The sequence below is a fragment of the Chiloscyllium plagiosum genome, chromosome 24 (genome assembly GCF_004010195.1).
Source record: "Chiloscyllium plagiosum isolate BGI_BamShark_2017 chromosome 24, ASM401019v2, whole genome shotgun sequence".
In the NCBI taxonomy this organism is placed as follows: domain Eukaryota; kingdom Metazoa; phylum Chordata; class Chondrichthyes; order Orectolobiformes; family Hemiscylliidae; genus Chiloscyllium; species Chiloscyllium plagiosum.
The window spans coordinates 1,414,680-1,438,007 of NC_057733.1; the positions used below are offsets into that span (position 1 = coordinate 1,414,680).

The 23,328-nt window shown below is 41.1% G+C and overlaps 1 protein-coding gene across 1 annotated transcript in view; it reads right to left on the reverse strand.

The window, feature by feature from the left end:
- LOC122561952 (growth factor receptor-bound protein 2) overlaps nucleotides 1–23,328 on the reverse strand; it is a 134,249-nt gene that overhangs the window by 22,335 nt on the left and 88,586 nt on the right. The window contains exon 2 of the mRNA XM_043714281.1: nucleotides 18,522–18,619. Within this exon, the coding sequence (XP_043570216.1) occupies nucleotides 18,522–18,619 (98 nt within the window). The remainder of the gene's footprint in view (nucleotides 1–18,521; nucleotides 18,620–23,328) is intronic.

Here is a 23,328-nt window from a genome sequence, read left to right on the forward strand (position 1 = left end):
CTCCCCCACTCACCCATTGTACTCTATGCTACTTTCTCCCCACCCCCACCCTCCTCTAGCTTATCTCTCCACGCTTCAGGCTCACTGCCTTTATTCCTGATGAAGGGCTTTTGCCCGAAACGTCGATTTCGAAGCTCCTTGGATGCTGCCTGAACCGCTGTGCTCTTCCATGCACAGGACTAGACATTTGGTCTGAGCATGCGCAATGATCATGTATCATATTTCCAATATGAGAAGGAACTGCACATACAGTAAAGAGGCAAGCTGCTGAAATAGTTGAACTGAGTTGCCTGCCTGAACATGTTTCCCCATTAGCATGGATTTTAAAGTGAATATTTCTGCAATTTTTTTGTTTAGTCATGCCAATGATCAAGTTTTAGATTATAAGCAGCAGCCTCATTTTCAAATATCTCAAAGCAAAGTTCAAATTCTACTCCCCCCTCAACAAATGTGGAAAACTATGACTGGATACATGCTCCTTTTAGTTCACTATCTTCTGATTCCTCACAAAAGTGGATATTAAAGGAAAAAGAGCACAAAGGTGAATTTTGGAGAGGTGCCTTTATGCACACTTTGGCTGCTGTGACCCACCTTCAGAACTGACAGTAACTAGTTCCGAAGGGTCACTGGGCCTGAAACATTAACTCTGTTTTCACTCCACAGATGCTGCAAAACCTGTTGAGCTTTACCAGAAATTTCTGTTCTTCTAACATTTATTGGTATAAGTTAGGATAGAGGCAAGGGAGGTTTAGGTTAGCTGCATTCTATAGCGATGGCACACTTTCAAGAGACCATTGCAATAAATAGTCTAGCCCAGTAGTTCCCATATTTTTCATTAACACACACTTCAAATGAGACAAACAATTCCATGGTGCGCGCACATTTTTCAGCTGAATTGATTGCTTTTGAGTGTCACATTTATGATGCTAGAGTGGTTCACAACATAATGTATAGAACAAACTAAGGGATCAAAAGCACTAATATTTGAAAAGTACCAACTGCAATACACTATCTTTGACTGTGAGCAGAGACAATTTTCAAAATATGCTCAACTCAACTATTTCTAACTACTTTTGAACAAAGGATCAGAGCAAAATGCAAAGTAAATTGTAGTTTTCTGCATTAGTAGGAAAACTGGGCCTATTGTCTGCGCAGAGTCGTTTGAGCTGCGGACGAATTAAGAGGGCTATTTGACAAATTTTACTCCGCTGTTGAGCATTCCCACTTGTTGTTCCTCATGTACACCAGGGTTGAAAATGCTAACTCGCAAATGTTGTCGTATGTTGTGACGAATGGCAAGGATGGTCAGATTCGATAGTCATGTTTCAGGTCACTGGACCAGAAACATTAACTTTGATCTCTCTCCAAAAATGCTGCCAGACCCTGAGTTTTTCCAGCTATTCCTGTTTTTATTTCTGATTTCCACCTACTACAGTTCTTTCAATTTTTTGTTACATGCTCTCCTGCTCTTGGATTCACTATTGTCTATCTCCAAACCCTTGCAGACATCCAATCATCCAAGATTTGTGCACTCATCTAATTCTGGCCTTTTACATGCTCTCCACTCTGATAAACCCACCACGAACGTCTGTGCCTTCAGCCATCTTGGTCTTTGCTCTAGAATTCCATCACTAAATCTTTCTGCACCTCTACCCACTTTTTTAATACCCTTAAAATCAAACTCCTTGATCAAACTTTTGGTCACTTTGCATGTCACATCCTTCAGTTGGGTGTCAATTTTGTTATAACCCTAGCTCATTGTCATGCATTAGCCTAGTTTCTGTTTTATAAAGACACCAATCCAAAGCTTTTGTTAGTTTTATTTCTGAAGGAAACAAAGCAATTTGATTGAGAAATGAGAAAAGTGCAGGTCTGACTGTGCCTCATTGTGTTGCCAAGAAAAGCAAAAAAACTATTTTGCAGAGTTATGTTTTCCAGCAGGTATCAGTAGATGGCACCCATCTATCCCAAAAACTGTCACACCCCCATTTTTGGTCCTGATAGAAACTGCCCAACCTAACCAAAGACTGTTCTGAACAAAAAGGGCAGAAATTTAATCTGCCCTGGCCTGTTTCTGAAGTTCCTTCATCAAGATACTGACACTTGTACTACCAAAGAAAATGGCTTTGTTTAAGTGGTCAATCATCCTGTCATTCATGAACCTGAAAAGTATCACAGCCTCACCTGACACTGCCCATTGCTCCACTTCCCAAATCTAATCCCAGTGTCGAGATCAATTAATGTAAGATATTCTTCTCAGCACAGTTTGGCTCACCAGGGAATGACAGCAATTCTATTAAATTCTTCCTCAATACGAAAGCAGTGATGATCATATCAGCCAAACAAACTACCAACCTTTGTGACTTGGAAGAATTATCAAGTAGATAGTTCATAATACCACATTCAATACAATTCATACCTGCACATCATTGGATCCAGAAAATAATATTAACTTCCTGTCTGGTATTCAAATTAACTCACTGATTAAAGGCATCCAGAAACAAGAAATGACAGTCACAGCTCCTTGTATACGAGATAGTTTAAAAGCGTCTCAATAGCAAGGCCTGCTTCAAAGCAATAGAATGAAGGAAATGGGAGCCCTGATAGATCAGCAGTGCCTGTTGGATTGCAGCCCAGTGACGCAAGAGGAGTTTCCTCAGTTGTGTGTTAGAATGGTGGAAGTAATCCAACATCACCTCAGCATTAAACATTCATTGCTGTCACAAACAGAGCAGCAGGCAGTAACAATCACTATCACAGCATCTGCTACTGAAGGCTGTGACTCAACCGCTGTTCAAACATACATCATAATCTCACAATGCTGTAATAACACAGGTTTCACTGCAAGTTGACAATTATTCCATCTTCTGGCCTACTCTCCAAATAAGTTTATCTCCTGTTGAGGATGTATAACACTCCAAGTTAAAAGGCATTTGGAATACTGTGAACAATTTTGGGCCCCATATCTAAGGAAGGATATGCTGCCATTGGAGGGGGTCCAGAGGATATGTACAAGAATGATTGCAGGGTTGAAGGGCTTGCAACACAAGGAGCTGCTAAGGACTCTAGGCCTGCACTCAATGGAGTTTAGAAGGATGAGTGAGCATCTAACTAAAACTTAGAGAATATTGAAAGGCCTGAATAGAGTGGACGCAAAGATGTTTCCACTAATAGGAGAGAGTAGGACCTGAGGGCACAATTTCAGTGTGAAGGAATGACCCTTTAGAAGTGAGATGAGGAAGAATTTCTTCAGCCAGAGTGGTGAATCCGTGGAATGCTTAGATCCAGAGGGCTGTGGATGGCTAAATCACCGAGTGCACTTAAGACAGAGCTAGATAGGTATTTGATTGGTACGGGGAGTAAGGGTGAAGGAGAAGGCTGGAGAATGGGATTGAAAAACATACCTGCCATGATCAAGTGGTGGAGACGACTCAATGGGCCAAAGGGACTAATTCTGCTCCTATGTCTTATGGTCTTATAAGTCCACAGTCAGTTAAAAGGAAACATCCACTTTTGTCCCTTCTTCTCACACTAAATATGATGCTCAAGTAAATTAGGCAGCAAAATTCAGCAGGAATGAAATGGAATTCTCCATTGGCTTTTAAGGAGGTATATTACACTGAGTGAAAAAAAAGTATTTAACTGAACCATGCAAATCAATGGTATGAAGGAAGCGTTGAAGACTGTGCAAATAGACTAAAAGGTATGGCAGCAAATAAACAGTGGGCAATACTGAAAGAAATTATTCAAAGAGATCAACAAAAATAAATTGCAGTAAATAAACACTGTGAGCGATCTATTTTTAAGCTTACGAAGGAAGTCAGAATAGTACTAGATTGAAAGCAGATTATAATGTTGCAAGAATAGTAGAAAGTTGAGAAGCAAATAGTAGAAAGTTGAGAAGCAAAGATAGGAAAAAATAGAATGAGAGTAAACAAACCAGGAATATAAAAACCAATTATAAACACTTTTTTGGAAAGTACAAGATGCAAGTTACACACCAGAAACAGAAGTAAGGTTTTATAGTAAAAATGAGAAGACACAAACTCAAGGGACTAAAGCTGACAAATTCTCAGGATCTAATGGCCTCACATGGGTTCTAAAAAAGATGGCAGAGATCACAAACACGTGGGTTATAACTTTACTAAATTCCTCATACTGAAACTGACTAGAAATTAAACTGAACTCGCTACATGGACACTGTGGCTAAAATATCATGTCAGAGGGTCAGAAACCTATAATGTGTAAACTATATCCTGACTCCCCAGGGCCTAACAGTCCATCTACAAAACACAACTCAAGAATGTGGTGGAATATTCTCCACTTACCGGGATGAATGCATTTCCATTGACACTCAAACAGTTCAATATCATCCAGCAACCTGCTTGACTGGCATATCCAACCCCTCTGCTCAGCAGGAGTGTGTGCACCATTTACAGCAAAAATGGAGTAAGGTTCTTTTGACACCCTTTCTAAACCCACGACCATTGACATCTAGAAGGACAAGGACAGCAGACACATTGAAACATCACCACCGCCATCTTCACGTTCTCAGTCACTCACTATCCTGAATTGAAAATATATCGTTGTCCCTTCAGTGTCGCTGGGTCAACATCCTCCCAAATGGCATGTGGGTTTGTCTAAGCTAAACAGTTCAAGAACCAAGTGGTTTAGAAGATGGCACATGACCACATTCTCAAAGACAACACTGGATGGGCAATAATATTGGCTGTGGACATCATTGGCTGAACCAGCATTTAAGTGCATCATTGTAAGATAGTCAGGAGTTTAAAGGGACTTGGGATGATTATTCAGATTCCTGAAGGCAGCAGGACAGGTTAGTTGAGAAGGCATACAAGCCATTTGTATTTATCAGCTGTGGCATAGATTATAAGAGCACTAGGTAGGTTAAGTTGGAACAGTACAGGACTTTGGTTAGGTTGCAGCTGAAGTACTATGGGCAGTTCTGATCTTGGCATTAAAAGAAGGATATGGTGGTTGTGGAGAAGATATGTCAGGATAAGCTTGGAATGTTTTCTTTGGAGCAAAGGAAAGTTGGAGGGAGACCTGATGGAGGTGCATATGATTATGAGGGGCATGGACTGGGTGAACAGAAAGCAGTTGAAGGATCAATACAAGGGGGTAGAAGGTGAAAGGCAGGAGATTTAGTGGCATTTAAGGATAAAACTTTTCACTCAGAGGGTGCTGTGGGTCTGGAATGCGCTTGGAGGGTTGTTGGGAAACCTCACAACCTTTGGATGTGTACTTGAAGTATCGTAATATTCAAGGCTATAGGCAGAGTGCTGGAAAGTGGGACCAGTGTAGGTAACAGCATATTTTTATCAGTACATAGTCAATGGGACAAAGGACCTCTTCTGTCCTGTATGACAACCCTTGGAAGAATTTTGTCTCGCCCCAGTTCCTACTCAACTTTACGTACGGATAGTCTATCCAATATCACAAAAAACTTAAACTCTTCTATTGACTAAGCTTTCTCCTATCACTGTGTTCTAGGCTTCATCTTCCTTAATAAAGACAGATGCAAATGATTCACTCAAGCCGTGCCTCCACATGTAAATTTACCTTTTGGTTTCTATTCCTTTTGACATCCTTTTGTTGTTTATGTACAGGTAGAAAACTCGGGATCCTCCTCTATATTAGCTGCTAGAACATTTTCATAATCCTTCTTTGCTCCTCTCAAATGCACTTGCTGACTGACATTTGCAATAAGCAATTTTTTTCTTTACCTTAATCATCATTTCTTTTCCATCCAGGAAGCTCTGAATTTGTTGACCCTACTTTTTCCTTTTGAGGGAAAGTACATTGAGACTGAATAATATCATCTTTGGAGGGTGCTTATTGTTCAGTTACTGTTCTTCCCACTAACTTTTGGCTCCAGTCGCTCTGATCTGGCTCTACTATTGATTCATTAAAGTCAGTTTGCCTCAGTTGATTATCCTTACTGGGAAGTGTCTATTCATGCTTTCCACTATCAGCTGAAACCTTACAGTGTGGGGTGGGGAGAAAGAATAAATGATAGGTGGAGATGAAGCCCACCGAGAGAAACAACAGTTGGGTAGACAAAGGTAAGGATAATAGATAATGATGAGCTGGGGAGAAAGAAAAGCTATTAACGGGGACCGTCAGTAGGTGAAAATAGATTGGCTGTGTCGAAAGCAGCCCTTGTGACGAGAAAGCCTGAGGTGTGGGGGTTGGTGAAGGACATGGAAGGAGGTGCTCAGGTCCTAAAATTATTGAACTCAATGTCAAGTCCTGAAGACTGTCAGGTTCCCAAGTGGAAAAGGCTCTTCCAGCTTAGAGCCATACAGATACACAGTACAGAAATGGATCTTTCGGTCCAACTTGTCCATGCTGACCAGATATCATAGAACATAGAACATAAATGTTCACCCACTAACAAGCCCACCACTTGTCCCGGTTCATTACCGAGTACCAAATCCAATATGGCCTCCCCTCTGGTTGGACAATCTACATACTGCGTTAGAAAATATCCTCAATTAATCTAGTCCCATTTGCCAACATTTGGTCCACATCCCTCTGAACCCTTCCTATTCATATACCCATCTGAATGCCTTTTAAATGTTGTAATTGTACAAGCCTCCACCAGTTCCCTCTGGCAGCTCATTCCATACACCATCCTCCGCGTGAAAACATTGCCCCTTAGGTCCCTTTAAATTTTTCCCCTCTCACCTCAAACATATGCCCTCTAGTTTTGGACTTCCCCCATCTGCAGAAAAAGGATCCATGCCCCTCATGATTTTATAAATCTCTACAAGGTCACCCCTCAGCCTCTGATACTTTAGCTCTCCCTATAGCTCAAACACTCCAACCCTGACAAAATCCTTGTAATTCTTTGCTGAACCCTTTCAAGTTTCACAACATCCTTCCTGCAGGAGGGAAATCAAAATTATATGCAGCATTCCAAAAGTTGACTAACCAATTGCTCCAACATGACCTCCAAATTGCTCTACTCAATCCACTGACCAATAAAGACAAGCATACCAAACATTTCTTCACTATCCTATGTACCTGTAATCCAAGGTCTCTTTGTTCAGCAACATGCCACAGGACCTTACCATTAAGTGTATAAATCCTGCCCTTATTTGCCTTGCCAAAATCAGCACCTCACATTTATCTGAATTAAACTGCATCTGCCACTCCTTGGCCCATCAAGATCCTGAAGCACTCTGAGGGAACCTTCTTTGTTGTCCACTACACCTTCAATTTTGGTGTCATCTGCAAACTTACTCACTGCATCTCTTATGCTCACATCCAAATCATTTATATAAATGACAAAAAATAGTGGACCCAGCACTAATCCTTGTGGCACTCCACTGGTCACAAGCCTCCAGACTAATTAGCAACCCTCCACCAACATCCTCTGTCTTCTACTGTCAAGCCGGTTCGGTATCCAAAGAGCGAGTTTCCCTCTACTCAGTATAACCTAACCTTGTTAACCAGTCTACCATGAGGAACCTTGAACATCTTATTGAAGTCCATACAGATCATGTCCACCCCTCTGGCCTCATTAATTCTCCTCTTCTTCAAAAAACTCAGTCAAGTTTGTGAGACACGATTTTCTACGCACAAAGCCATGTTCACTCTCCCATACCTTTTCAAATATATGTAAATCCTGTCCCTCAAGATTCCCTCCAACATGCCCACCACTGATGTCAGGCACACTGGTCTATAGCTCCCTGGCTTTTCCTTACCACCTTTCTTAAATAGTAGCATCACTTAAATTGCAGTCTGTGGTTATCAATGATACAACTGTCTCAGCAAGGGGCCCAGCAATTGCTTCACTATCTTCCCACAGAGTTCTAGGATAGACCTGATTATGCATCGAGGATTTATCCATCTTTATGCATTTTCAGACATCCAGCACCACCTCCTCTATAATCTATACATTTTTCAAGATATCGCTATTCACATCCTTACAGTCTGTATCTTCCAAAGTCTCCTCCACAGCAAACATTGATGCAAAATAATCCTTTAGTGTCTCCCCCATCTCCTGCGATTCCACACATAGGTGGCCTTACTGATCTTTAAGGGGCCCTATTCTCTCATAAGTGGGAGGGGAGCAGGGTTGGGGAGAAGGTAGCTGATAAAACAATAGGTGTTAGGTGAAGGTGATAGGTCAGCCGGCAGTGCCGAATTGGAGGCCTGGAATTGGGATAATGTGGGCAGAAAGGAAGTGAGGAAACTGTTGAAACCACATTCATACCATGTGGTTGCGGGGCCCCAAGGTGGAATATGAGGTGTTTTTTCTCCAGGCATCAGATGGTAACTGTTTGGCAGTGGAGGCTTTGAAAGTTAGACGGGAAAGCTGGTGCAATAAGCTCATACAATTGTAGGGCTCATACAATTAATGGTAGGGCCTTGGATAGCGCGTAGAAAAGAGTGGCCTCGGGATGCAGGTACATAATTCTTTGAAGTTCGCATCATATATAGACAGGCTGGTTAAAAAGGCTTTTGGCACGCTTGCCTTCATTGCTCGGTCCTTTGAGTATAGGAAATGAGAAGTCACATTGAGGTTGTACACAACATTGGTCAGAATCTTTTGGAATACTACATCCAGTTCTGATAATCCAGTTATATGAAGGATATTATTAAGCTGGAGGGAGTTCAGAAGAGATTTGCCAGGGTGAGATTAGATTCTCTATAATGTGGAAACAGGCCCTCACTGTCCCTCCGAAGAGAAACCCACCCAAACCCATTCCCCTACCCTATATTTACCCTGACTAATGCACCTGACCTGCACATCTTTGGATTGTGGTAGGAAACTGGAGCACCTGGAGGAAGCCCACGCAGACACAAGGAGAATGTGCAAACTCCACACAGACAGGTAGGAATCGAACCCAGGACCCTGATGCTGTGAGGCAACAGTGCTAACCACAGCCACTGTGCCGCCCATACTAGGGTGTTCCCTAGTATGGAAGGTTGAGTTATAAAGGATAGGCTGGGACTTCTTTTACTGGAGCTTTGGAGGTCAAGATACGAGCTGATGAAATAAAATAATGAGGGGTACAGGTAAGGGTTAATGTTGTCCTTTGGATGGAAGATTTCAAGAATAGAGAGCACATTTTTAAGGTGAGAGGAAAAAGATTTAAAAGGGACATGGGAGGCAAGTTTTTCTTTGAAGAGGTGGTTGGCATTGAGAAAGTATATAAGGAACGAGCAGGTAGGGAAAGAGTTACATTTTTAGTTTTGTGAAACAAAAGGTTCAACCAGCATGACTCAGATCAGCTAAGAAGTTGCAGTAAACAATGGGGTGGTGGAGGCAAGGGTAGTCGATTAACAAGGTGGAAAAAAATTCATTATATAAAGCCATTTAACAAGATGAAGCAGCATTCAGCATGTAAAGTCAGTTAACAAGGTGAAAAGTATTAAGGGAACAGTGTTTCAAAGGGCCTAGCCCCTCCTTCCTTTGGGTCTAATTGCTGGTGCCAATAAAGCAGCCAAGACAGAAACACTAAGTATTGAAGTACAGGGCCTGTCCTTTCAGACCATCCAGTCTGGGTAATCTTCTTTCCACAGTCATCACTGCTACTTGGAGGGAGTGGGGAAGCTCACCACACTACATAGGGCTCCATCTCTCAGCTTCAAAATAAACCAAGTCTTTTTCGTTCTACGTGTGAGGAAGATCAAATCTAGAGGCCACCAATAGTAGATAACATTGGTACCTCAATTATTTAAAGACAATTTCAATGATTTGGCTGAAAGGAATGAATGCAAGATTGCTAAATTTGTTGATGGCACAAAGAAAGGTGGAAAGTATACTCTCAATAGGACATAAGAAATGAGCAAAGGATTACAGACTGGCGAAGTGAATGGGGAAAACAAAATGCCAGCTGGAGCATAACGTGGGAAAGTATAAATTTATCCACTTTGGCAGGAAGAATAAATTAATAGATTATTGAAATGAAAGAAGAAATTTGAAATCTTGGTAGTACAGAGTGATCTGGGTGCCCCGGCATGATCCACAAAAAGATAGTATGCAGATGCAAGTGATTAAGAACACAAAGGAAATGCTGGTGTTCTAGCAAGGGGAATGGAATATAAATGTATGAAGTGTATGGTCTTGGTGAGACCACATCTGGAGTACTGTGTAGAGAGTTTGGGTCTTCATACTTCAAAGATGTTATTATATCTGAAGCAACTTAAAAGTTGATTCTTGGGATTAAAGGGCTGATTTATAATCTAGGAGATATTGTTTAAAAACTGTGATGAAGAGAGCTTCAATTTATTTAAAGAAGCTAGACAGTAAGGACATGAGGAAGGACGGAATGGGGGGACCTGATGATAGATTTAAGATGGAAGGAGGTTCAAGTAGAGCATAAACACCGCAACGACAATTTGGGCCAAGTGGCCTGTTTGTGTACTGTCTATTCAATTCACGCACTACCTCAATTTCCATGGAATTTGCTATTTTAACGTATAACCCTCAATTTGGAATTGTGCACTCAAGACTGTGGCATTAGTCAAACAGAGAAGGTACAAGGAAATTGTAAGTTTAAAAATAGAAAATTACCAAATCAAAGAAAATCCAACAGCAAGCTGAGAGCTTTGCATATGTTAGCAGCTTATTCAGAAATGTCTATGGCAATAAAAGTATATCTTGCCTCATTCAACCTCCAGAAAACAAACCACATCAAAACAGCTGTGGTGGTGGAAGCAGAGTCATTAGGGACATTTAAGCGACTGCTGGACATGCACATGGATAGCAGTGAGTTAAGGGGTGCGTAGGTTAAGTTACTATATTTCACATTAGGATTAAACCTCGGCACAACATCGTGGGCCAAAAGGCCTGTTCTGTGCTGTATTTTTCTATGTTCTAAAACTATTTTGATTACTTACAACTAAGTCTAGTTTGGAGCAATGCTCTATAAAAATTCTGGGCTTGAGTGATCAGCATCAGGAGCATAAACCAGCACATCAAAAAGCAGCTTTTATCTTAACTCTCCTGTTACAGCTCATTATGAGTAACCAAAGTTTCTCACTAAAGCACACTAGTAATAACTAAACACTTCTGTTACAACTACTAACAATCAGACTTTCTTAAAGCTCCTTCTTTGTAATTTGTAGTAAAACCCTTTTGCAAGTAACCTGACCTCATTACTAATCACCCTGGTCAAGCCCACTGCTAATAAACCAACTTTCTTGTTAAAGCTCATTGCTAGTAACACAACTCTACAGTTATTGTTTGTTGCAAGTAACCCAACTCTTCAATCAAAATACGTTGCAAGTAATTTGACTTTCTCATTAAAGTTACTAGTAGCCAGTTTTCATTTTTATAGCTTCTTTGGCACAGTAGAACATTCCAAGTCTCCATGGGTGAGCCTAGAGGACAAAGATGACCAAAACCTTATTCAAAGAGGCAAGTTTTAAGGTGTGTGTTAAAGGAGAAGAAATATAGAATAGAGAGCTAAACGTGTTTAGGAAGAGAATTCCAGAGGATATGGTTTAGTTATTTGGAGACCTAGAAGCCAAAAGAAGGTTGGTGATATAAAAGTGGGGCCAGAATCAGTGCAGCATGGTGATTCAAAAATTTTGTATGAGAGAGGTGGCCACAGGTTAGAATGGATCAAAGCTGTGATACATGAATATGAAAATGAATTTTTTTAAAATTGCATTGTCAGACTGGACTAATATAGATCAACACGGATTGGCACATGATAGGATCTGGGAGCACAGTTTTGCACAAGTTTATCTCCTCTTATAATCATTGAACATATAACCACTATAGAGTGGAAGAAAGCCATTCAGCCTATCGAATCCACACCGACTCTCCAAAGAGCATCATGCCCAGACCCACCCCTTACCCTATATCTGTAACCACGTATTTCCCATGCTTAACCCACCTAACTTACACATCGCTAGACATGATGGGCAATTTAGAATGGCCAATCCACCTAACCTGCACATCTTTGGACTAAGAGAGGAAACCGGAACACCCAGATTCGGGAGAACGTGCAAACTCCACACAGCCTGAGGCTGGAATCGAACTCGGTCCCTGGCGCTGTGAGGCAACAATGCTATCCACTGAGCCACCATGTCACCCCTGTGTAATGTGTACAAGACATGCAGGAGATTGATATTGGAATAGCCCACCCTATTGGAAAAAGATTAAGGTTTTAATAAATTGTTGTAATCTGCTGCTTGCGAGTACAATACTTGAGTCGTGCTGAAATCTTGTTGATAAATGAAATGGGAGGGAGGGAAGATTATCCGGGTACAGAATGGTGCAGAGTTAAAGCTTTTCGACTTACATTCATGAGGACAGGCATAAAAATGCCAAATTTCAAAGGGAGAAATTATTATTCTGCATGAGAAAAGGGTGCTGACTGTTTGGTCAATACACTGCAATATAATGCACCATGCCACATGCTTTTGATAATTCAAAAAGATTTCATACCGAGACACATTCCTTTTACTTGCAAATGACAGACCAAGAGTATGAATACATCTAGTTTGCAGTGAGTCACAATGTGAACCCAACTGATAATCATACATTAGTTGTTAGTGTAACTCTTAGCACAATCAGGATTGCTCAGCAAGTACTGATCAATCATGGATTATATTTAACTTTTGAAATTATGCCCCAAGTTTTGAAAACATGAATTTGTTGAGGACAGAGGGAACAAGCTGTTTAATGTGACTACTCTTAGGCTGTTCACAATAGAAGACAGGACTTAGATACACTCTAGTGAATGTGGCTCTATCTTTAGACTACACACAGATGGAGGTTCAAGAAGCAACTAGAATTGAATCAACAGTGAACTAACCCTAACCCTATGTTGCAGGCGAAAAACTCAAATTATGCAAACATAGCCAAGAAATAATCACCTGTTCTGGTATTTGATGACTTGCAAAACATTAAAGAATTCTTAAAGAATCAGCCATAGAAATTCGAATTAGTTAATTCTCTCACTCCAAAACTGGTTATTTCAGCTTGTTTCCATTTTACTAGTTACTCAGAAAATCAATTCTTCTCTAATCACTGGGGCTAGAATTTCTTTCAAGTTAACAAAACACATAGTTTTGAAAATAACACACTGCTTCCACCCTTATGGACAAAGAACTCAACACCTCATTCAGTGAGTTTTAAAGATCAAGATTACCCTTAATGCCAAGTTCACTAGTAGTAGAAGGGGTTTTATAATGTTGGAAACATTGTCTTGGTTTGCTCCTAATTGCTTGAGCAAACCTTACGAGAAACATGCTTGCACACTTGTAAGGCAAGGACAACAAAACAAATGCGTGGCAATGACCATCAATGCTAGAGGTTGAGACATCTGGGTCATTCCACTCTGAAGCCATATTGCAGCAATCTGATTAGATTAGATTAGATTAGATTAGATTACATTACAGTGTGGAAACAGGCCCTTCGGCCCAACAAGTATTGAACCCGGGTCTCAGGCGCTGTGAGGCAGCAGTGCTAACCACTGTGCCACCGTGCCACCCTTATTCCTATGGAATGGAAGATATTGGAAAAAAAAATAAATTCTTGCATGGCCCAATATGCACTACTCCCCTCAAAATTTTAATTCACCTTATGAGTTTTAAAATTTGCATTCACCAGAGAACTGCTCCGTCTCAACATGCACTCACTCACTGCCCAATCAAATTTTTTTCAAGACAGGGACTTTGTAAGACATTTTATTTCCACCAGCTCTCAACAGTAATGCTGAATTGCATCAATTTGAGACACAACATTCATCACCTCTGCCATCAATATGATGGGTATGCTGGAAAAAGTGATTTGTTATTGGACTAGTAAATGCAGTGCTGGTCCACTAATTTGATAAATCTAAGTACCACCATGGCACATTGGGAATTTGAGGAGAAGCAAACTATTTAAATTCCATGTGTTGTCAACCAGAGACTCTACCTGCTGCATTGACCAGGAGACACTGAATTTAAAACTATGAAGCATGACGCCACAACTGTATACATTATACATACAGTATCTCTATGTGAAACATAGCATCCATAGATAAAAGCAGAGAAGTTATGTTGGAACTGTAAAGGGACTTTGGTACAGCCACAACTGAAGTACTGTGTGCAGTTCTGATCACTGACAATAGGAAAAATGGAAGTGCACTGAACAGAGTGCAGAGGAGATTCATCAGGATGTTGCTTGGGATAGAACATTTAACTTCAAAGAGAGGCTGGATAAACTTAGGTTATTGTCTTTGGTGGTGGTGATGTGAGGCATACCTGATACGAGTACATAAGCTAATGAGTGGCAAGGACAAGGCAGATAGAAAGCAGCTGCTCCCCTTAACTGAAAGGTCAATAACAAAGGTGCAACATTTTCAAGTGAAATGCATGAGGTTTAGAGGGGACTTTGAGGACTTTTGTTCCATCCCGAGGGTGGTAGAGGTCTGGAATGTTCTGCTTGGGAGGCTTATATCTTCACAGTAGGTAGTGGTGTGTTTTTGGCAGTAAATACTTGATGACACAAAGGGCCTCTTTTGTACTGCATCATTCTATGATGAGATGAATGATACTCCTTTCCAAAGGAAAGGTACTCAGTAATTTTCCGAGTATAGTGCTTCATAGCAGACACTGTGGACTGCAAGCCTGGGTTTTCCACTGTCTCCATTCAAGGTGTTAATGGAAACTATTTTGATGAAGTCTACTGTAGCCCATTGCCTTCCAATCAGTTACACTACACACTGTCCTTAATAGATGGTACAGCTACCTTATATTCATATGCAAAGTCAAGATAAATGTAGTAATAATTAAAAGGTCAGTTTATGTTAGCTGATGATAGGGCTTCACTGACCTGTCGAATTAATTGCAACTGAAATATTGTGAAAGTAACAGCTGCAGAGTTTCCATAGACATTAAATTGTGTGTCTGCAAGAAATAAAGAAAGCCTTGAACCTTCTGCTGAAAATGTGAAATACATGCAGTACTTAAGTACATGTGACTGAGCACATGGTGGAAACGGGTTCTCATAAACACAACCACTGCAGGATAACACGGAACTCTGAGAAAACATCATTAATGCACAAAGAGCAAACAGGCCTCCCCTGTGCAAACACCAGTGCACACAGCATACCGCTATCCTGCATAAATATCGCCATATTTTACACAGAATAAACTTTGTGCTAAGCTCTCTCAAGGGTATGTGACTAACCTAATGCCAATCTCCATGGGAAATATTGAGTATTAAGACCATAGCACCTCTCAATCAAGCTTGATACTGTTCAACTTAGGTAAAAAAGTTCCTATTTACATGGTCCTAACGTTTACTCACTCAAATGATTAGAGGCACAGTGAATTTCAAAGAAGGAATGGCTGAGTTACAATGGAGCTTTGTGATATGACTAACCTGCTGCTATGGCAATAACTATGGCTTCCTCCATGTGGAAGCTTTAGAAAGTCACACTGATAACTCCACGAGCAATTGATCCTCCAAATTAGAATGGCCCCAACTTGAGACTGATGGACCAGTGCAATCAAAGAGATCAGTGTAGGTGACTGGAGGAGGAAATTAAAATATCCAGCTCAGTAAAAGACAGAATTACAATCTTGTAGTTGGGCTGAAGCACATTGTTGTGGTAATTTAGAACAAAGTTAAAAAACACAATACCAGGTTATAATCCAATAGGTTTATTTGGAAGCGCTGGGTTTCAGAGCGCTGCTCCTTCATCAGGTAGCGAGTGGAGCAGAATCATAGGACACAATTTATAGTAAAAGATCAAAGTTGTCCAATAGAAGGCTACAATGACATCATATGCACTAATTTTAGCAGAAAGCACCTCTTGTACTCACTTGATCCAAGTAGACACTTCACATCTGTGTATTTATTCAACAATGTACAATGACATTATCAATGGAGTAAACCAGTCTCAACAATCGCAAACACTTTGCTTTCTTTCCTACCATTTTACCAAACACAAACAATTAAAGTTCATACACATACACTATGTAAAAAAAAACTTTGGGGCATCTATTACTCAGTTGATTTATTAATCAAATATATTTTTGACAGAATATTACTTGATAATAAAGAGATGACAGGCAGGGACAGGAAAGAAGAGAGTGGTGTGGAGGCAGCACCTCAGAATTAAAACTATGCCAGGTTAAAAGCAAATCCAGGAGAATCATGTCCTGGCCAAGGTTCTGTCTCTCTAAAACACTGAACTACTGATGAACTATTAATTGAGCTACTGAAAAGGGAGATTAGTGCTCACTTGGGAAGCAAGGGTTCTCTGTGATTTGGAAAATAGGTAAGGAATTAAGATCACAAATGACTCATATGGTAATTTGATGGAGCAGGATTACTGAGCCAAATGGCCTTGTTCCCATCAGAGGAAACAGATTTGTGCCAACTTTGCCCCACATGGCCTGTTTCTGATCTCAGCTGGTATTACTCTCATCAAGTCCACTTTCATCACTGGCTGCTTCCAGTGACAGTGGGTTCAGTGACTAGAGGGCATAGATTTAAAGTAGTTTATTAAAGAACCAGAGGTAGCACAAGGAAATCCTCTTTTACTGGGAGATATCAGAATCTGGACTGTGCTGCTTGGAAGAGTATTAGAAGCAAACTTGATAGTAACCTAAAAGGAAGCTGGATAAATATTTGAACAGGAACAACTTTGTACGACTGTGCATAATAATTGGCTCTCATTAAAGAGCAGGACACAGGTACTATCTGCCAACTGACCACCCACTGAGTTGTAAAATTCAGAACTGTTGGAGCACTCCAATCAAGACTGCATAATTTTTGTCAGTTTATTATAATTTCTCAGATGTAATGTAGCAGATTTCAGCAATTGTAGCAGTCTTCAATAATTGTAGTTTACAGGACTCATACCTTACTACCAAGTTCCTTTCAGCTTATTTTGTCAGTTAGCAAATCAGGGCAGGACTGTTACAGTTAACCCAACCCTTTGAGGTTGAACACATCGACCCGCATGCTATCTCGGACTTCGAAAGTCCGCAACAGCACCCAAGGCAGAGAGTGGACAAGTTCCTCTTCAGAATCCTTTTCAGACCTGGGACACTCGTACTCTGGAGTAGTTGGTCAGGCATAAGGGGGAGGGTGATTGTGTAATTCTTAAAGTAAATTGTGTAAGATTAAAGATTTACGTTGTGCCTGCTCCAGTTTTCTTATATTTTATATCACAGTATAAGGTATAAATTTCACTGAAGTATTGTACGGATTGGGCAAGTTGAATTTTTTCTGTAATAAAGTTCACTGGTAATTTTGAACTCATTTGAGTCCGTCTGTGCTCTTGTTTGGTCCACCAATTCTGGCTGAGTTCACAGCAGATTCCAGACTATAATTTCACTGTCAAGGACCGAGGGGTGTCTTGGTGATTCGAACCGCCCACTCAAGGGGGATATCTGGCCAGGACAGGCAGTTTGATCTCTTTTTCTGTCCGGGGTACTGCTCGAGTCGGTAGGTACCAGGTGACCATTGTCCCACCAACAAGAGAGGGAATTGCCCAGGCATTACTGGCGGCCGCGATTACTGGTCAGGTGAGAAACAGTGAGATCGGTTCAGCGCTCTCTCTCCAGTGGAGTTGCCCTAGTGCGGCATTCCAGGTCTTTGAGGTTTCAGAGCCTACTGGAGAGAGACCATCACAGTAATCGGCAAACCCCAGACACCAGCCTGAGTGCGGAGTAAAGGAAAGAGGCCCCTCCACTGGTAGGGGGAATTGGAGGAGAGGGAGGAAGAGATTAGGCAAGGCAGAGGTACAGGCTAAAAATCACTGGATTGATAATTCAGAGCCCCATGCTAACATTCTAGAGATAGGAAGAATTCTGAGGAATGACAGAAGAAGAAATTACAATTCAAAAACATTTGGAATTAAATGAAGCTCATCTCATAGCAGTCATCCAATTACTGTCAATTGTCACAAGGAGATCTTGTTTACTAACATACTTTAGGGAAAGAAATCTTTCATCCTTACCCAGCAGAGCCTGATGCAATTCCAGCTCCACAGTAATATGTTTTACTCTTGGTTGTACTCTGCAATGGCCTGAAGCCACTTAGTTCAAGAGTAATTAGTGACGGGTAACATTCTTGCAAGAATAAAACCAAGGCAGCCGTTCTGATCGTTAAGTCCGTCATACATTTGATTTTAGCCCTAAAAGATCTCTCTAATTTTGCAGTGTGGCCTTGTTCTGTGTTACACCAGAGGGATAGTTTCCCTGTATCTACCTCAAGATTAGATGCTCCTTAACCTTCTCAACAAGAAATTGAACTGTAAATCACACACAGAAATGAGGCTATTCAATTGCACAACTGCCGCTTTAAGTACTTTCTCAGCACCACCTCCTTAAAATATAGAAACAACATTCAAGTAAATAATTTAGAACTTTGCTCCACACAAATTAAGTAAAGCCATGTCTATTCTGGAACTTCGTCTGGTGGACACTTTACAAAGTTCATGCTGTGCCAACAAATGCCATCACAAGATCACAAATACCCACATGTTGTTAGTGTTGGGGAAGATTCGGCAAACAATCTCACTTACGGGTGCGGTTTCATTTCGATGTAGTTCTTGGGGATGAAGCCATCTTTTCCATTCAGCTCAGCCTTGTACCAGTTCTGGTCACACTCCTCATTTAAAACCTATAGACATAACACAGACAAGTTATACTGGCAATGGGCAGATGTATGATAGCATGCAACTTGCTTCACTATATTTGAAATCAGGTTTCAGAAAAGTGTTAAAGAAAGAAAGAACCAGGACTAAAAACAGAAGTCATACAGATATGTTTCAACAAAGGTTCAAACAGTCATAAACTATCAAAACAGGCAGAATAAATGCAGTCAAGGGTGTCTTGGATAAGTTTATGAGGCTTTCAATGAAGGCAAAATTCAACTGAAACATAGAATTTTTTTCTCAGCTGCTACCTATTTACTAAAAGCCTTTGTACTCTCCTGCACCCCCAGTTATTTCCAGCATATCGAGGGGAAATATATAAAAGAGATACGCAGAGGGGTGGTACGTGTATGGAATGAGCTGCCAGAGGATGCGGAGGAGGCTGGTACAATTGCAACATTTAAGAGACATTTGGATGGGTATATGAATAGGAAGAGTTTGGAGGGATATGGGCCGGGTGCTGGCAGGTGGGACTAGACTGGGTTGAGATACCTGGTCGGCATGGACAGGTTGGACCGAAGGGTCTCTTTCCATGCTGTACATCTGACTCTATAACCAAAACCATTCAGACCTGTGGTCTGTCTAGTGCCTGGCATGGTTTTAGCATTTTTATACTCCATTCCTTTTCAAATCAGGCCCAACATTCCATTTACTTTTCCTATTACCCATTGAACTCGGAAGGTATGCTTTGGGATTCATGCACTAGGCCCCTGAAACCCCATGTGCTGCAGCTTCTTATTTCCTTTCTCCGTTTAACTAATACTCAGCTCTTCTATTTCTCCAGCCAAAGTGCAAAACCTCACTTTTTCCACACTGTATTCCGTCTGCCAAGTTTTTGACCAAACACGTCATCTACATTAACAGTGCACAATGAAGCTTTAATTCCATATAGGCTGTAGGAACTTAGCCTATTGATATGAAGGTTGGCACTCAGTTGTGGTTTTAATAACAGTGGCTGCAAAATAATCTTCCCTAATCTTACAACATGCAGCCTATTCTGAATGAGGTCAGCAAGAATCATCTCCCCCACACAAGCCATTTTGAAAATTAACTTATTGAATAAATCAGCAAGTCTAACCACCGTTTCACTGACATCCTCATCTCCAAGGTGAACAGGACTGATATATCGCACTGATGATTTTGGTAAAGGTCATATATAAAATAGGTTGATTTATCTGCTGTGGTGTTGACAATCTTGCGCCGTTTTACAAGTTCTCAGAAGAGATCAACGGCTTGAAGCATTACCGGTTCTCTCTTCACAATTACGTCCAACCTGCTGAGTATTGCCAGTGTTATTCATATTACTTTCGATTTCCAGAACCTGCATTGCACTGTTGTGAAGCTGCAGTGTTATATTCTATATCAGCGTTTGACATTCCCTTTTCATCACAATTAACAGTATAAGAGAATGACAAAAACTTGAAACAAGTTTGAAGGATAAAAGATGTTCATTTAGTGCTAAGGAATGATTCACATCTATCTGAGCAGCAACAGAGTTTATCAGACTCATGGCAAACCTGCATTCATCAGCAACGTACCTCGAGGTTCTGTGCATACAATTGGTGTGTAGACATGGATCACAGCATTGACTTCTGGTTCCAGAAGTTGCTGTCACCCATAGACACTGGAGTTCCGTGCAGAAGAAAAATAAATTAGAAGGAACACTGCCCACCAATACCATGCCCCAATGTTACAACATGACAGAACTGACCCTATCTGTACTACACCATTATACAATGGAGTTGAGTTACTCCCATCAGCACTGTGCCCTATTTACACAGTAACAGACTTATGCCCCACCAACTGTGCAGCCTCTTGCACAACCTATTACTGAGAGGAGAAACACGTTTTGAAAAAGACAATCTAAAATCTATTTGTCCCCCACATCACAGATGCCATTCTTCAACCAATTCAATTCACTTCACATGATATCAAGAAATGGCTGGAGATCTGGATGCTGCAAAGTCTATGGGCCCTGATAATATTTTGGAAATAGCACTGAAAATTTGCTCTAGACCTGTTTTACCCCCAGCCAGGCTGTTCCAGTGCAGTTACAACACTGGTATCTACCCAACAACATAGAAAGTCGCCGAGGTTCATCTTGCATACAAAAAGCAGACAATCCAAACCAGGCAATTCCCACTCCATCACACTACTTGAAGTCAAATGATGGAAGGAGTTATCGACAGTGCTATCAAACAGCACTTGCAAAGCAGTAACCTGTTCATTGGCATTCAGTTCAGGCTGCACCAGGACCACTTGGTTTCTGACTTGGTTCAAACACAGACAACGAGCTGACATCCAAAGGTAGGGTGCATTACTGTTCTTGATATCAAAGCAGAACTCGACAATGTGGCATTAAGAAGCCTGATTAAAGCTGAACTAACTGGTAATCAGGGAGAAAACAATCCAATGGCGAGAGTCAAACTTAGAACAAAGAAAAATGGTCACAGTTGTTGGAAGCCAGTCATCTCAGTCCCAGGACATCAGTGCAGGGAGTTCCTTAGTGTCCTTAGCCCATCTATCTTCAGTTACTTTATCAATGTCCTTTGTATTATAATGCAAAAGTAGTTATGCTTGCTGATGCTTGCAAAATGTTCAACACCATTTATGACTTCAGATGCTGAAGCAGTCAGTGTCCATATGCTGCAAAAAACATGGACAAAATTGTACACAGATCTCTGAAAGTTGCCACCCAGGTCTTACAAGGTCTTCATAAAGAAGATATACCCTAACAGCTTCGTCCGCCGATGCCTACCGAATAGACACTGCCAAGAGGACAATGTACATCCTAATAAACTGGTCACCCTGCCCTACATTAAGAAAATAGCAGAAATGACAACCAGACCACTAGAAATCATAGTGGCACACCAACCCACAAGCATACTACGTCAACCCAAGGGGGCATAGCTTTAAATTAAGGGGTGGTAGGTTTAGGACAGATGTTAGGGGTAGGTTCTTTACTCAGTGAGTCGTGAGTTCATGGAATGCCCTGCAGTAGCAGTGGTGGACTCTCCCTCTTTATGGGCATTTAAGCGGGCATTGGATAGGCATATGGAGGATAGTGGGTTAGTATAGGTTAGGTGGGCTTGGATCGGCGCAACATCGAGGGCCAAAGGGCCTGTACTGCGCTGTATTCTTCTATAAAATCCAGGATTGGGCAGATAAATGGCAAGTAAACTTCAATGCACTTCAAATGCCATGCAACGATCATTTCCCACAAGAGACTTTAACAATTCGACTGGAACTGTTCAAGAATGCAACTAGTAGAGTTAATATGGGGGAGCCAGTGGATATGGTTTACATTGATTTTCAGTATGCTTTCAATAAGATCCCACGTAAGATATTAGCATATAAAATTAAAAAGATATTGTACTGACATGAGTGCAGAACGGGTTCGCAGACAGGAAACAGAGCAGGAAAATACAGTCTTTTTCCAAGTGATAGGCAGTGATTCTGGGGTACTGCAGGAATCAGTGCTTGGACCCCAGGTATACAAAATATGTTCTTCATGTTTTAGATGACAGAATGAAATGTCATATCTCCAAGCTTTCAGATAACTCAAAGCTGGGTGGGAGTGAGAGCTGTTAGAAAATTGTGTGAGGTTATTCACTTTGAAAGCAAAACAGGAAAGCAGATTATCTGAATTGAGATAGACGGGAAAAGGAAAGGGGCAACAAGATCTGGGTGTCCTTGAACACCATTCATTGGAAGCAAGCACGTAGATGCAGGTGACAGCAGCAAAAGGGATACTAGCCTTCATAGCAAATGAATTCAAATGAAGGAGCAAAGATGTCTTGCTGCAATCGTGCAGGGCCTTGATAAAATCACACATGGCATATTATATGCATTGTTCTCCTAATGGAGGGAGTGCAACAACAGCTTACCACACAGATGCCTGGCATGGAAGGACTTAAGTATGAAGAGAGACTGGATCAGTTCGAATTATATTTTTAAAAATTAGAGGCAATCTCACAGAAACCTATGGAGTTCTAACAGGATGAGAAACGCAGGATGTTCCCGATGCCAGTGTCCAGAACCAGGGGTTATAACTTAAGGATACAAAGTAGGCTACTGAGGATTGAGGTGAGAAGAAATTTCTTCATCCTGAGTAGTAAGCCTGAGTAGAATTTGCTGCAACAGAAAGTAGTTGAGGCCAAAACATGGAGTGATTTCAAAGAGTTGGATATGATTCCGAGGGTTAAAGTGATCAAAGGGAATCGAGTTGAATCATCAGCTTTGATCATATTGAATAGTGCAGCAGGCATGACGACCTACTTCCTGCTTCTATTTCCTATATTTCTTTATTTTCTGACATTCAATGACATTACCATTGCTGACACCCAACTATCAACAACTTTGGGGTTGGGGATGGAGTAAGGGGCTGTCTTTGACCAGAACAGCTGGGACCAGCTACACGAATGTGATTATATGAGGCCAGGGGCTTGGAATTCATTGCCCACCTTTTGAAAAAATTTAATCGGTCACTCGTCAAGTCACAACATATGTGGTAGTATGGTTGGCGATTGTAACAATGCCAAACTGATATCATTGGGGTTCTTGCTGGGGAAGGTGGGACCTCTATAAACAGGATGGTCTACACCTGAACCCGAGGGGCACCAGTATCCTTGGGGGGGAGGTTTGCTAGTGCTCTTGGAGGGGGTTTAAACTAACT